Here is a 14,110-nt window from a genome sequence, read left to right as displayed (position 1 = left end):
CTTGCTTTTTTTGGGCTAAAGGTGAACTAAAAGTGAGTTGTAACGCAAGCGTTACTGAACATGTACCGAGTAAAATATTACTGAAAATTGATTAGTAATGCCTTACACTACTGCGTTACAGCAAAAAGTAATGTTACTGTAATGCATTACTTTTGTAATGCGTTACTCCCAACACTGTACATATATATATAGATAGATAGATAGATAGATAGATAGATAGATAGATAGATAGATAGATAGATAGATAGATAGATAGATAGATAGATTTATATACCAAAAAGAACAGTATAGATAGGTATAACATATAACTAAACAAGCCAAATAAACAAATCTTCATGATCACGCACACACACGTATACACCTGTTTACTGTACACACACACACACAAAAATACTGTTTGCATTTCTAGTACAAACCTCTTTCCTTAGCTCAAGTATGCAAACCTCTTTGCCACATGCTGGAAAATGTATCACACTGAAAGTTACATTTTCAAATGAAAATGGCAACATGATCGTTTTATAAAGTATGCGTTCATATGTGCTTCATTTTCACTGAAGGAACACCTATGTGAACGCAGCGAAAACTTAACTCCACAGATGCAGATATTATACCAATCTATCGTTAAACACACACCTTAAAAGTTGCACTGTTTTACCGTGGCCGAGAAGTGCAAAACGGAATTAAATTCTGAAAACAAAATAACAAATTACAAACGCAAATGTGAATCTAAAAAACAAAATTACAATTCAGAAAACACAACAACAATTCAGAAAACATTATAACAAGTCAGAAAACACAATGACAAATTTAAAAACAAAATAACAAGTCAGAAAACACAAGGACAAATTTGAAAACAAAACAAGAAGTCAGAAAACACAAGGACAAATCAGACAAACCGGAAGAGGTAGGTATAGTTTGAGAGTGCCATTGGTTTGGGATTACTCACCTGGATGAGACATCTGTCAATCGAAGTATAAAGAAAGAACCAGCCGAAAAACAGTAGAGTCGTGGTAGAAAGTTCGGAGATGGTCTTAAAGTAGCTCGATTTAAATGTATTGTATGAATTGCGCTTACTATGGAATAAAACATATGGAGTGTCTAGACTCTATTTACACTTTGTGCAAATAACCTGCCTTATTAGCACTGGTATTTTGTCAGCTCCAGTGGGGCAGGTGGTTAAGTGTGTGTCCTTGGTTTGTTGATATGATCAACCTGGGTTTGACCCCACCTTTTGCCAAACTTTTTTTTTTCTCCCTTTTCAAATCTCATATTAGCAATGGATTCTATTTACACTAAGTGCAAATAGCAGTATTTTTAACAATATGCTATTTGGGTCATTCTACCGAAATGTCCACTTTTGGTATGGCAAAATGTCTTAAAATTGATTTCTTTTTCTAACATTTAAACTTAGACCACAGTATTAGATTACCTTTTGACTTTATGAATACATATAAATGGCAGCTTAATTATTTTTCTTTTTAGCTTTTTTGTGCAATTATTTCAAGACCAAATGTACCATTTTTTGTCACTGGTGTTACCTCCTTTATCAATATTAAAAGATTTTATGAATTTTTATTTTCCGAATTTTTTTTTTGCACATGTAGTCAGAGTTACAGAAAAATAATGAAAATGCAAGAAATAAGGAGATTGTTTTATTTATTTAACGTGAAAGAAAAAACAGTACAGTAACATAGTAACACAGCACAGTAACACCAGTGATACAATGAATCACCAGTGACATACATAAGACCTGATATACTGATCTTCACTGATGTTACCCATAGGGAATGTTACACCAGTGACAATTTTCATGAAAAATGCATTTTACAAAATGCCTACTGTAAGGTATCAAACCATATGTTGTCAATCATGGTAGACCCACTTAATTAAGTAGTTTAATCCATTTTGTATTATAGTTTTTTTTTTTTTTTTTTTTTTTTACAATTCCTTAACAATAAATAAGTCATAGCAGTGACGATAACTAAAAACTTCATATGAAATCATGAGTTAAATGAGAAAATTTCTGATAACTGAAAAGAAACAGTGGACTTAACATGGACCTTTTTTCATAGATCTTTAGAAAATAGGAAGTCAAGTGATCTCATCAGTGTGATTTTTATTTCAGATGGTAACAGTTTTTGTCAAACGGTAACACTGGTGAGACAAGGGGACCACTGTTTTCATTATATATGTTATAATATTTATTCAGTATTTTGTTGTATTATGCCATTTATATCATATATTTTATAGTTATGAATACATTATTGTATTTTAAATGGTAGAAAAATCTGTTTTTGACTGCAAAATAAAGCACTTTCCCTCTGTACATGGCTGTGGGGACAAGCAGTTTTGTGGTGCTTGGAATTCTTTATAATTAATTAAAGACAAATATTGCCACATTGTTTTATTTTAAAATAGAAAAATTAACCCTAATGTGTTTTTCAATTGTAATATTTCTGTAAAGGCTAGGGACAAAAAAAAAAGGATGTTTCTGTAGAATGCAAATACCTAAATGTGTAAATACTGTAAATACACTATATTAAAATAGCAGGATTTTCTGCTATGTATACTACTTGTTGCAAATAGTGGCAATTATCTGCACTTCAGTATTGTGTTTTATTGTGTAAATTTTTGAAATGTTTGTGTTTTTAGTGTATTGTTTTTATTTTATTAGAGGTTTTTTGTTGTATGTTATATTATTGGTACAATAAAGCCCACCCTACACCTACCCTATCCCTACCCTATACTTTATTTTCACCTTTTTGTTTATTTCCTTAATTTTTATTGAAAATAAATGCCTTTACGATGTGATACGAGATTTGAAAAGGGAGAAAAAAAAAGTTCGGCAAAGGTGGGATCGAACCTGGGTCGATTACGTCAAAAAGTTAAGGACAAACACTTAATCTCCTGCACCACTGGAATTGACAAATGGCCAATGCCAAAATGCCAATGAGGCAGGTTATTTGCACAAAGTGTAAATAGACACTCCATATGTTTTATTCCATAGTGAGTGCAAGTCATACAATACATTTGCATTTGCATTTGTAATTTGTTTTGTTTTCAGAATTGTAATCTATTTTGCACTTCTCGGCCACCGTACAAATCGGATCATGAACTCACATTACTGCGCCAAAGATGATCTACTCTTGAACATTACGAATGAATAAAGACTTCAAGTTAATCTGTAAAGCACATAAAGCTATCGTTTGACTTTATAAACTTTTATTTCATGGATTCGTATGGATCTGTTAACTGAATGCAAACTGTGAATTCTAGGAGAATTTTTGTCGTGATCAAGGCCATTTCTAGCCAATTTGACGCCCTAGGCGTGTTTATATATATATATATATATATATATATATATATACAGTATATATATATTCTTTTCAGATACCAGTTTCTTGTCACATTCAAATTGGTTGTCATAGTAACAACACTAATTTGTGGAGATTAAGCCAATGTGAGTTCCACAAATCTGAAAGCATTATTTGTAAATTGACTGTTAATATAAACATTTTGCACAATTTATTATTTGTAATATCATTGTGTTGCCTGTAGGGATTGTTGATTTATCTAACAATCCCTAGTAGCTAAGACATTGCACATAATTTACACATAAATCACACATAAATAAATTTTTATTACATTTGGATTTGGATATGTTTTTAGATATTATCAATGGCTACTTTTTGTCTGTATCTGTTTTTTGTTCAATTGTTTTGTTGTTGTTGCTTGAAACATTGATTTAAAGTGGCAGTTATTGAATTATTATTTCAGTCAAACCTATAAAACCCTTTGTTACCCCAAACTACATATAAAAGCCGGATCAGTGGCATAGAAGTAATCAATGTAGCTACTTAATCCTTTGCTATTCATTAACACATGAACTTCACCTTTAAATAACGTGACGCTCTGCCCTCTGTGTATGATGCTGCTCCCATGAAGAGCTGTTAGAAGTGAATGAATCGGTTCAGCATTTCGACACCTCTGTAAGGATGCATTAAACTTAACAAAGAGGTTTAATAAAGGATGTATTGATCTTGTGAATTAGCAAATTTTACTACACCAATATTTTTTAATTGGCTGTTAAAGTTTAAATGTGAACTTTTTATTACATGACATGCTGATCCTTTAACAATGCATTGGCACAAAACCACACACCTTTTGGACAAATCTCGAAACATGACCCTGTTGAAAAAAACAGCATATGCTGGTTAGGTATGTTTTGATGCTGGGATGCTGGTTTATGCTGGTCCTTTGCTGGTTTATGCTGGTCATGTGCTGGTTTATGATGGTTCTTTTGCTGATTTATGCTGGTCCACTGCTGGTTTATGCTGGTCATGTGCTGGCAAAGGACCAGCATAAACCAGCAAAAGGACCAGCATAAACCAGCAAAGGACCAGCATAAACCAGCACCCCAGTGTCAAAACATACCTTATCAGCATATGCTGTTTTTTTCAGCAGGGGATTTATTAACTGCTACAAATACTGCCTAAACAAAATACAGATTTCTTTGCACTTTATTTACTGTAACAGTGTTTTTAATTGGCCTTTGAACTTAGCTTTATTGTTTGGCAAAAAAAAAGAGGGGAAAAAAAGAAAAAGAAGAGATCTCCGCTGACATTCAGGGCTGTCAAGGTCATCTCTAGGTGCTGATCCACCATCCGGGCTGGATATGTACTGGATCTGGGTGACTGCAGTGACCATCTGATCTGGATACAGACTGGATCTGGTGGCTACGGTGACCTCGGAATAAGAAAGAAACAGACTAATATTAGCGTAGATGCCATTCTTCTAACGATGTAGCAAGTACATCATGCGTTATTGGAAGTGTTCCCAGTTCCGTTTGTCCTAATTAATGCAGCCTAAAAATACTTTAACGGATTTTAATATTAGAAATGTGTTAGTGTGTTATGTGTAAGCCAGGTTAAAAAGTTCTTTAATCTAGATTTAAACTGATAGAGTGTGTCTGCCTCCTGAACAATGTTAGGTAGTTTTGGCGCTAAACAGTAAAAGGATCTGCCACCCACAGTTGATTTTGAAATTCTAGGTATTATCAAATTGCCAAAGTTTTGAGAATGCAGCTGACATGGAGGACTATAATGCAATAAGAGCTTCTTCAAATACTGAGGTGCTAAACCACTCAGGGCTTTATAAGTAATAAGCAAGATAGGGAGCAGTGCAGTGCAGTGACAGTGTTTGACAGAACCGGGCTAATATGGTCATACTTCCTGGTTCTAGTAAGAAAGAAAAATGATAAATGAGGTATAATAATGAAACAGAGAGAAGAGTTACAAAGAATAAATATTACAGAATGCAATGGGTAATAATTCTGACAAACAAGACCTGACATTTGTGCTTTTCACTGCTCCCATGATTTATGATTGCAGAAATGTATAGGCCTATAGCCTAGGGCCTAGGCTATATGTTTTTATTGCCAATTGATGGGGCAACATATTTTGTGTAAGAATAAATCATAAAGAGGTTTGTTTTGTTTAAAAATCTTTTAAATGTACTGTATGAGTCCGCAAGGTGAGCCTTTTACTCCAAACAAGGGGTAAAAGGCACATAGTAGTTATACAAATACTTTAGTTAAATAAGTATGTTGTGAATAAGTGAATTCTTGTTCATATCAATCACTTGAGCAAAGTGTTTTATTTTGATAAATAAAATAATTTCTTTTTGTTCAATACTGATATTAAAATATGTTCATTTTAAAAACACAGAAACAAGAATTATTCGAAAAAGGTAAAGATTCTGAAAGCATTGAAATAGATCCCATAATAATTTCATATCTTTACAGTAATAACAATAAATAGCCTATGATTTTTTATTATGTGATAATATTAATGTAATATTTTTAAATATAATGGTTTCATTTTAAATATGGTCATTATTATTATATGGTAGGACACCCAACATGATATTTACTAGGCTATCTGAATCTATCTAAACATGTCAAGTTAACAACTGGAAAAGTCAACCATTTAATATCATGTTAGTTATTGTGCCTTTAGCCCCGGAAAGCAGAGGTTATTTTTACCCCAAATATTTCATTTGTTATATTTGTTATTGTTTTTGTTATAGCGGTGTTACTGTTACGATTTATGTTGTCAGGTATGCTAATGATTATTGCATTACAGTCTATTAGTCTATTCTTTCTTTGATTTTGTTAAGTGTTTTGTGTGGGTATCTGTGCACTGTCAATTCATGTTTATAATAATAATAATAATAATAATAATAATTGAAAGGCCCTTTCTAATGACAAATTATTATGTAGCCCTCTGCTGTATGGGTGCTTGTCAGGTGCAGAGCAGATTATTGTAGTTCGGGTAGCCTATATTAAAATGAGTTCCTATTTATTATTATTATTATTTTTAAAATAAATTTCTGGCAACCACAAACCAACAGCGAGCAGGTTTGAACCATTAGGTTGCAGGGTTATAGGCCCAGACTTTGACGTTTATGTAGAAGTAAAGGCGACATCTTGTGGAATATGTCTGTAACTACAGATCCACTATCCAGATGTGAAGCCAGGAGTCTTCTTCTGTAGCCTATTCAGTGGTCTGTAAGCAGAGGTGCTGTGGGGGTAACTTCTAAATGACGTTGTCGTGTATTTCTCCTCCTCATAATATGGGTAAACACTCAAGTGCAGCTATTTCGAACTGAGGACGGAGGGAAGTGAAAATGAAGCTGTTGGTATGCCTATTTTGCGTGGTCTTATTGACCTTCTGCACTGGTATGTTTTTCCTGTAGAAATCTTATGCCATGGGTTTTATTAGCATATTACTGTGTTTTTATTGCTCTCATCACTGTGGGTTGTGACGTTTGTGTGCATATGACCTGTTTTAGCGAGTCCTATTTTCATGCATAATGTTTTGGAACATTTGGACAATGGCTTTTGAAATAAATCTCTGTTTTCTTTTCGTTCTTCTTGCAGTTCTAATTAAGACATAAATGGGTGTATATTTCTGTGAGAACATTTTCATTATGCTTACGCTTACCTATTATTTTGTCATTGTTTTTATGCCCCTCACTTGGTAAACGATTTGTAATGTCAGCCTATTGGAAAAGCAAACTCAAAATTGGCGTTGTTATTATTTTTTTATATTATTATTATTGCTTTTTGACGTTTCCATTTTATTTGTATGTTGGTTTTTATATATTCCTATCCCATGTATATATTTCTATTCTTATTGTTTTAGCTGCTGAAAATGTTACCTGAACACAAATTATCTGATGATTTCACCCACCATCCCCACCCTATATTAATTTAAGGATCTTATCTAATTTGCAATGAAAAACGCTGCTCGGCTGTTTCTCTGCCACGTCGGTGTTTACCGTAACGGGCTCATTTTCATACCCCTCGCGGGTCAGAGCTCCAGGTCACGCGTGCGCAGGGGCGCGCTCCCCGGGGAGACGCGCTCATGAATGGGCACTTTGTGTTCTTCCATAGACAAACAGCGCTGGGAAACGGAGGGAGGGGTTGAAATGGGGAGGCAGGAGATAAAGTGAGTGAAGTGTATGTGTGTGCGTGCGTGTCTGTGTGAAAGAGAGAAAAAAAGGGAGAGATGAAGAAAGAGGGAAAGAGAAAGGCCGAAATTCATACAAATTAGACCCCCAAAGGACTAGAGGAAATCTGAAAGAATAAAGGTTCAGAGGACAGAATGGCCTCCTGGTGAAGAATGGAGAACATAAAATTAACATGCAGCTAGTAAAGAAAGAAAGAAAGAAACAGAGAAATGGGTAATATGAAATCCCACAAATTAAAGTATTTGATAATCTAATTTGTTTACATAATAATATAGGCTACATAATGAATCAACTGTTGTGACATTTTTAGGTAACCCCTTAGTTATTTAGAAAAATGAATCCGTAAAATGTAGTTACATGAATAAATCATATTGTCATTGCCATGAAATTAAAATATGAAACGGTGATCTTGATACATTGTCATCGTTTTACTTGTCGTTATCCTTAGATGCAAACCCCATCATCAAGGAGAGTTTTGCAAAGCAGCTACTCCGCACCAAGAGACAGAAGCCTGGACACCCTGATGAACCTATGAGGGTCGGGTGCCAACAACAGACTCCTTTTAATTGCATGCTTAATAACAAATATTTAGAAAGCATCATGCACAAGAGCCTGCTGTAAACATCTGTTCACAATATTGCTTTGTGCTGGGTTTAAATAAAATTCTTAAGAAAACAATAAGTGAACTCAGCTCCATGTCAATACTCTAGAATGCAGAGTTCATGTGTATTTCAGGAACACATGCTGCATATGCAGAGACTTGAGCAGAGGGCTCGAGAGACCAGTATGGAGCACTGGATGAACCCTCACTGCTTTCCTCGCTGTGATCGCAACTACGGCTATACTGTTTAACGGGCCTGCAGTGATCCACAGGTTCTGATATCCCTCTGCTTTTGTATCTCACTAAAGACTATGTTTAAGCTTACTATTGTGATTTTATTTATTATGTAAATTGTACCTTACACTTTCCCTTATAATAAATGAGAATTAGGTGAAGAAAGTAAATACATTTGCAATGTGTCTAAATATTTGGGTGAAGGCAAGAATTGTTAACTCTTTTTGAATGTTTTTTTTTCCTTTCTGTGCTGACTTTTTGTATTAGTTCTACCCTGACTTAAGGCACATTAGATGTAAATACGGTTTTATCATTGAAAACGGTTTATATTTACTAAAATCCTACCCATATGTGAGTGCAAATAAATTTTTTCTTCCTTTTTTTTTCAGGGCGAAGACAGGAATTCCGGCGACGACAAAGCTGATAAAGACCATGAAATGGATTGCAATAAGAACGAAAAGAGAAATACCGAGGACGCCAAGGACACAAAATCCACGAAGACACCCACCTATCGATAGTGTAGACGCATTTTAGATGTCTTATTTAGGCTAGATGAAAAGTCTTATAATCGGTAGATTGTTTTTTTGTTGTTGTTTTTTTTTTTCACGAAAATCCCATTTTTAATAAGAGCCTTATTAATAAAATAAAACTGTTGTGCTCTAAATTTTGATTGTCACTGTGGGGTTTTAATCTTACGGGTTGTAGGAGTATTTCATTGCATTATGATATAAGTAAAAGTGAATCTAAAAAAAAAAAAAGTTTAAATAATGAAGCGCAAATGGTCCATAAACATAGGCAAGAGTTTGACCTTTACACGGGAATATCTGAAGGCCTAACACTGATTGATCGAAAGTACAAAGACTGTTTTGTGTAAACCTGAAAGTTTACATTTTGTCACGTGTCACACAAGAAACCATAAAGTCCAAATAAATAAACAAATAAAAGGCTGTCAAATGGAATAAGTAAGTACCACCATTGTATAACAAAAATAAAAGTTTGGGAACTTAAAATTTATATATATATAAATCTCTTCTTTCATTTAATGCTACTCTAACTGGGAAAATAAGCATAAATTTAAAATAGTTTTACGTTTTTTTTCTTCATTATTTAATAATAATGTGTGTGTGTGTATATATAATTATTATTATTATATTAGCCTATTTGTAAAATTATGACTCGAGTATGGACATGGGATGTGCGCTTTTCTATTTCACGTCATATTAAAGAACATTTATTCGCACAATACATAGATAACCACAACTACAAAATCGCCCAACAAAATAATTAGAAGTCTAAGTTTATACAATTTAACATTAATAAATATCTATGAATACGAATTTGAGCTGAGGTAAAGAGATACAAAAGAAACGTGTTCAATAATCTACATTTTACTTTTGAGTTAAAGATGAAAATTATATTTTCATTTTACACTTTTATATGCATAAATTGTTAAAGTCGCTGTTTCGTGCAACAAGTGTACAAGGTAACTGACAATATTAAATGACAAAATAAATCAACGTAAATTACAAGAACTGAAAACGTAATGATGTGACGCAAAAAAATAAAATAAAAAAATTAAACAATTATGACGGCTAGTGTGCAAAATGTCAACTCCTGGTTTGTACATAAACGTTTTTAATATTCGTCTGGGAGACAAATGATACTTTTATATATTTAGGTAAACAATTTGTAATTAATACTTATTTACAACAAATGATCTGAGAACTGTATGTATAAGAACGCAGTTCCGGCTTTGTGTAACGTGTCTAGTGCATGCAAATCTCTTTAAGCAGCAATTTCACAATAAATACAGTTTTCAGTGTGACAGAAAACGGAAAAGGTTTTTTTTTTTTTATACAATACACTGAATATTTTTGACAATAAAAGACTTCTGAAGAGATGGAAGGAGCATACTGGTCGCAGTAAATAATCATCTTTTGTCTTTAAAGAAGCCTTTATCTGTGCTACTCTCTTTGATTGTTACAGTCAGGAAGTTTGACGTCACATCGGTAACTACAACTTTCTCCACATTGCTGAAGGAGGGTCTCCAAGCATCTCCCTCATCTGGCTCTCCAAATATGCGTGACACTGGAATTTTGGCAATAAGTGAAGGGTGTCTGTTGGTGGAATCAGCATGTTCAAATGTTCTTCGTTTTGAATGGTACTTCAGGTGTTTATGATGAAAGTGGCTTGTCTGTGGATTATTCCTGTGTCCCTGTAAGTCTGCACTAACTCTGCTGGAATGCAAACTCCACTCTGAAGAAATGTGCTGGGTACTCCTGCTTGGAACAACTCTGTTTTGTTTATGTGAATAGGTAGCATCCATGTGCTTGTGAGATATCTTAATTCTCCCACTTATTTCAGAGCATCTCTCTTCCTCTTCTCCCAAACCTAACTTTGCCATTTTGGAAGGAATGCTTGCCATGGTTTCGTCTGCTGCTCTTTTTGAATGCTCTGGATGTAAGGAGCTTGTAAAGCCATCTGTAAAGCATAATTTGGGCTTCCGTCCTCTCTTTTTTGGGGTGAGGGTAAATGCATCGGTGCTGGGTCTGGGTGAGTGTGGAGAACGATGTTCCCTTGATTCTGGTGGTGGGATCCTTACACTCTCCCCTCGGTTGACCGTGCTGGGAGGGAAAATTGTGGGAACTACAGCACGTAGTCCCTCTCTTGCTCTAGGGGTTACTACAGGCTCTGGACTGGAATATGTAATGCCTCTGGATAAATCATTCCTAAATTCGTAAGACTTTGACTTTTCTTTAGCTTGGGCCTGTAAAATGTAATGATTTTGAAAAAAATTAGTGCAGAACCCAAAATTATGCCCTTATATAAACTGTATTCATTTAAACAGACAAAACAATGAGTGCAAACACAATAACTTTTGTGAAGATTAAGTGAAAAAAAATTATACACAATATATATAATTTCACAAAGATGATTATTATGATTTATGTTAATAAATAAATTACATTAACCTTTAGAAGAAAAGTCTTGAGCTTAGGTCCTCTTTTCTTGGGTCCAAATATTTCTCTCTCACGCTCCCTGCATGAAAATGCAAGCGCATGAGTGAAAATGTCTGTATTTTCGGCCGCCTAATAGTTTTACTTAATCTTTATTTATTTATTTATTTATTTTATACCTCTCTTCAAAGGCAACGAACAGCCGCGAGTCTAGGATATTTTCCTCTGGTTCCCAAGTACTGTATTGTGAGAACAAAAAAAGTTTCACGTGATGACTGTCAATCTCCTGCTTCCTTTAAACCACTACTCTGTCGGCCTGCTAGCAGGGCCAGCTAATGTTGCAGCATGCCATCTGCCAAAACCAGTCTGCAGTAAAAACCAGCATGTTAACCAGCCACTGGATGTAACGTTACGCCCCTCGCGATATCTAGCAGGGTTGACAGCCATCACTGTCACCAAAACACCAGTGCAAGGCATAACAGACAGCATGGACATGTATTACTCACTTGGGTGACCAGCCCTTCCATTTCACGAGATATTCCATTCGACCCTGCGCGTGCCATCAGACACACACAAAAAAAAAGAATTCGTCAGCGCGAGCCAACGACATTAGCACATATTTGGCAAAAAAATAAAAAATAAATTCGACATATCTCTCACACAGCACATACCCGTCGTATTCGTCTCTTGATGATTGATTCGGCCGCGAACACCCTCTCTCCGACAGCCGACAGCTCCATGTTTACCTTCGTCTACCGTTAGCTTGCAGCGAAGCTAGCTGTGAGCGCGAGTCCGGTCCGCCTGCTCTAGCTTCAGAATTCCATACAGCCCATAATACTCTCGTGAGCCAGACGTCATCACGTTCGTTAGAATGTTGCCTTGGCACCGCTTGTAGGTGGAAAGATTTGGAGGCCGTTCATTGGCTCTGCTGTTGCTAAGTGGCCGGGGCTTGCTCTTGGTGACATACCTGCATTCTTGACAGAAATATAAGATGGTTCAATACTTGAACACATCAGAAGGTTAAAGTTCTCCATCGTAAACGTTACGTCAAGACTACAGAAAAAACGAATCAATTTAACTTTAGCAGAACAAGGACGTGTATGCTATAGCCTAAAAAAAACTGTATTTTCTCAAACAGGCATAATTCATTAAGATGTTTCTGTTGTTAGCTATTTTGATAAAGGCCTAGGCTACTGTTCCTCTGTTATTATAGGAAAATGTATGCCATCTTATTCTGATCAATATTCTGATATTCACAAGACTATTTTATTAATCCCGCCAAAATCAAATATGAAGTCTTTATCTAGCCTACGACAAACTAATCAAAGATGGAAATGAATATTGAATATGCTTATAGGCTATATGTTTTTTTTTAAAAAAAGCCGTTAAATAAACAGAACGGGCTGAATTTGTGCATAGGCCTATGCTAAATGATGATTTAAAGTATTAGGTAACCTACTTTGCCACATTATTTTCTATTATTTTCTCTGTAAGATTTTTGTTAATTTTTTGAATAAAAAAAATATAAATAATGGTTTGTTTGATATTAATTTATAGCTTGGCTAGCTAAAAGAATATTTTTTTTTTCTTAAACTATGGCTTTTTCGAAAATAAATTGATTAAAATTAATTGATTGACATTTTTTATGTCAAAATGAGAATAAAAAACTGATTAAACAGCGCCATTGTAGATTTAGCCTATATTGTATAGGCCAACTTTATTTATAAAATAGCCTACGCCAATTTAATTACTGGAATAAATTAAAAAGAGGATACTAATATCTTATTAGTTATTACAATACGCAAAAGATGACAACAACGCTAACTTTTGCTAAAGACCACTAAACCAAGAAAAATACAGCACAATAATGCGAATGGAACATTTCATAAATATTAACTTTTTATTAACAAGAGTTATTAAATTCACTACAATAGGTAACCTCTTAAATGGTTCCCCAAAAAACGATTAGCCTATAGGCCAGACTTTGTCTCCACATCGCTTTTTTTCTTTAGATCAAATAATTATTTTTATTTATTTATGTTATTTTTAGATATTTTAATTTTAGAATAAAGAATGAAGATAATACAATTTTATATAGCTATTGTATTAAAATAAATATAAAAATATACTTTTATAATTGGGTGTTCCATATAGCCTAATTCAATTTAAAAAATCTCACATAATTATGTTGGTTAACGAAAAATATATTTAAAATCTAACATCTTAGATAGGCTATAAATATAATTACCTAAGCATTGAAATTGCAAGCACACATTAATACCAGCTACACATATGAAGGAAGAACAGTCATTAATTTATTGTATTTAACCATTCATGGCCACATAAAAGAGTTTCCGAAAATGTTTATTGCATTTAATCATTCATGGCCACATAAAAGCGTTTCCGAAAATGTTTACCAATCTTATGCTCAGTTCTGCACAGTCACTTAGGTTTCAAACAGGGCATGTAAAAAAAATCGCATATATAGCTTAGCTAAATTATGACATTAATATGTTCCTGTGTGAATTTTAGACATTATCAAATTGTAACAGGCGTTTAAATGTAAAATCATAGCTATATTTAGGCCTATAAACAATAATATTTTTAAATAGGCTAATATCTTAAAACTTTGAAAATGAAAATGAACGATATATTGATTGTTCACTTTGTGGCTTGTAAATAAAGTTTATGCTGGGGGTTTATTCGGTGAGTAAAGATAATGCATTCGCTTCAAAATAATGAACAGTTGAACAGTGGTTTAAAGATATTGTGACGATTGTATTAT

General features: G+C 34.1%; 2 protein-coding genes across 2 annotated transcripts; one reads left to right on the top strand and one right to left on the bottom strand.

The window, feature by feature from the left end:
- The first annotated feature begins 6,581 nt into the window (after window positions 1-6,581).
- ca6h17orf67 (chromosome A6 C17orf67 homolog) lies at window positions 6,582-9,032 on the top strand. The gene is made up of 4 exons (XM_042758133.1): window positions 6,582-6,739; window positions 7,982-8,070; window positions 8,269-8,406; window positions 8,758-9,032. Exons 1-3 carry the CDS (start codon window positions 6,688-6,690, stop codon window positions 8,383-8,385), a joined length of 258 nt encoding a protein of 85 aa, XP_042614067.1. The 5' UTR covers window positions 6,582-6,687; the 3' UTR covers window positions 8,386-8,406; window positions 8,758-9,032.
- A 708-nt stretch (window positions 9,033-9,740) lies between these two features.
- Window positions 9,741-12,186, bottom strand: LOC109102576 (chromobox protein homolog 8-like). Its single transcript, XM_042758132.1, has 5 exons — window positions 11,997-12,186; window positions 11,831-11,875; window positions 11,505-11,569; window positions 11,341-11,407; window positions 9,741-11,135 (listed from the first exon to the last, which is right to left on the bottom strand). Exons 1-5 carry the CDS (start codon window positions 12,063-12,065, stop codon window positions 10,299-10,301), a joined length of 1,083 nt encoding a protein of 360 aa, XP_042614066.1. The 5' UTR covers window positions 12,066-12,186; the 3' UTR covers window positions 9,741-10,298.
- Window positions 12,187-14,110: the final 1,924 nt, after the last annotated feature.

Source organism: Cyprinus carpio, chromosome A6 (assembly GCF_018340385.1).
Source record: "Cyprinus carpio isolate SPL01 chromosome A6, ASM1834038v1, whole genome shotgun sequence".
Classification (NCBI taxonomy): Eukaryota; Metazoa; Chordata; class Actinopteri; order Cypriniformes; family Cyprinidae; genus Cyprinus; species Cyprinus carpio.
This window is presented reverse-complemented; position numbering and strand designations above follow the sequence as displayed.

Bases quoted from the DNA above. Each gene is read 5' to 3' on its own strand.
- ca6h17orf67 (XM_042758133.1), top strand. From the start codon at position 6,688: ATGAAGCTGTTGGTATGCCTATTTTGCGTGGTCTTATTGACCTTCTGC. The intron at 6,740-7,981 runs GTATGTTTTTCC...CGTTATCCTTAG, and splicing joins CTTATTGACCTTCTGCACTG to ATGCAAACCCCATCATCAAG. The intron at 8,071-8,268 runs GTCGGGTGCCAA...TGTGTATTTCAG, and splicing joins ACCCTGATGAACCTATGAGG to GAACACATGCTGCATATGCA.
- LOC109102576 (XM_042758132.1), bottom strand. From the start codon at position 12,065: ATGGAGCTGTCGGCTGTCGGAGAGAGGGTGTTCGCGGCCGAATCAATC. The intron at 11,876-11,996 runs GTATGTGCTGTG...TGGCACGCGCAG, and splicing joins TCAAGAGACGAATACGACGG to GGTCGAATGGAATATCTCGT. The intron at 11,570-11,830 runs TGAGTAATACAT...TTGTTCTCACAA, and splicing joins GGAAGGGCTGGTCACCCAAG to TACAGTACTTGGGAACCAGA.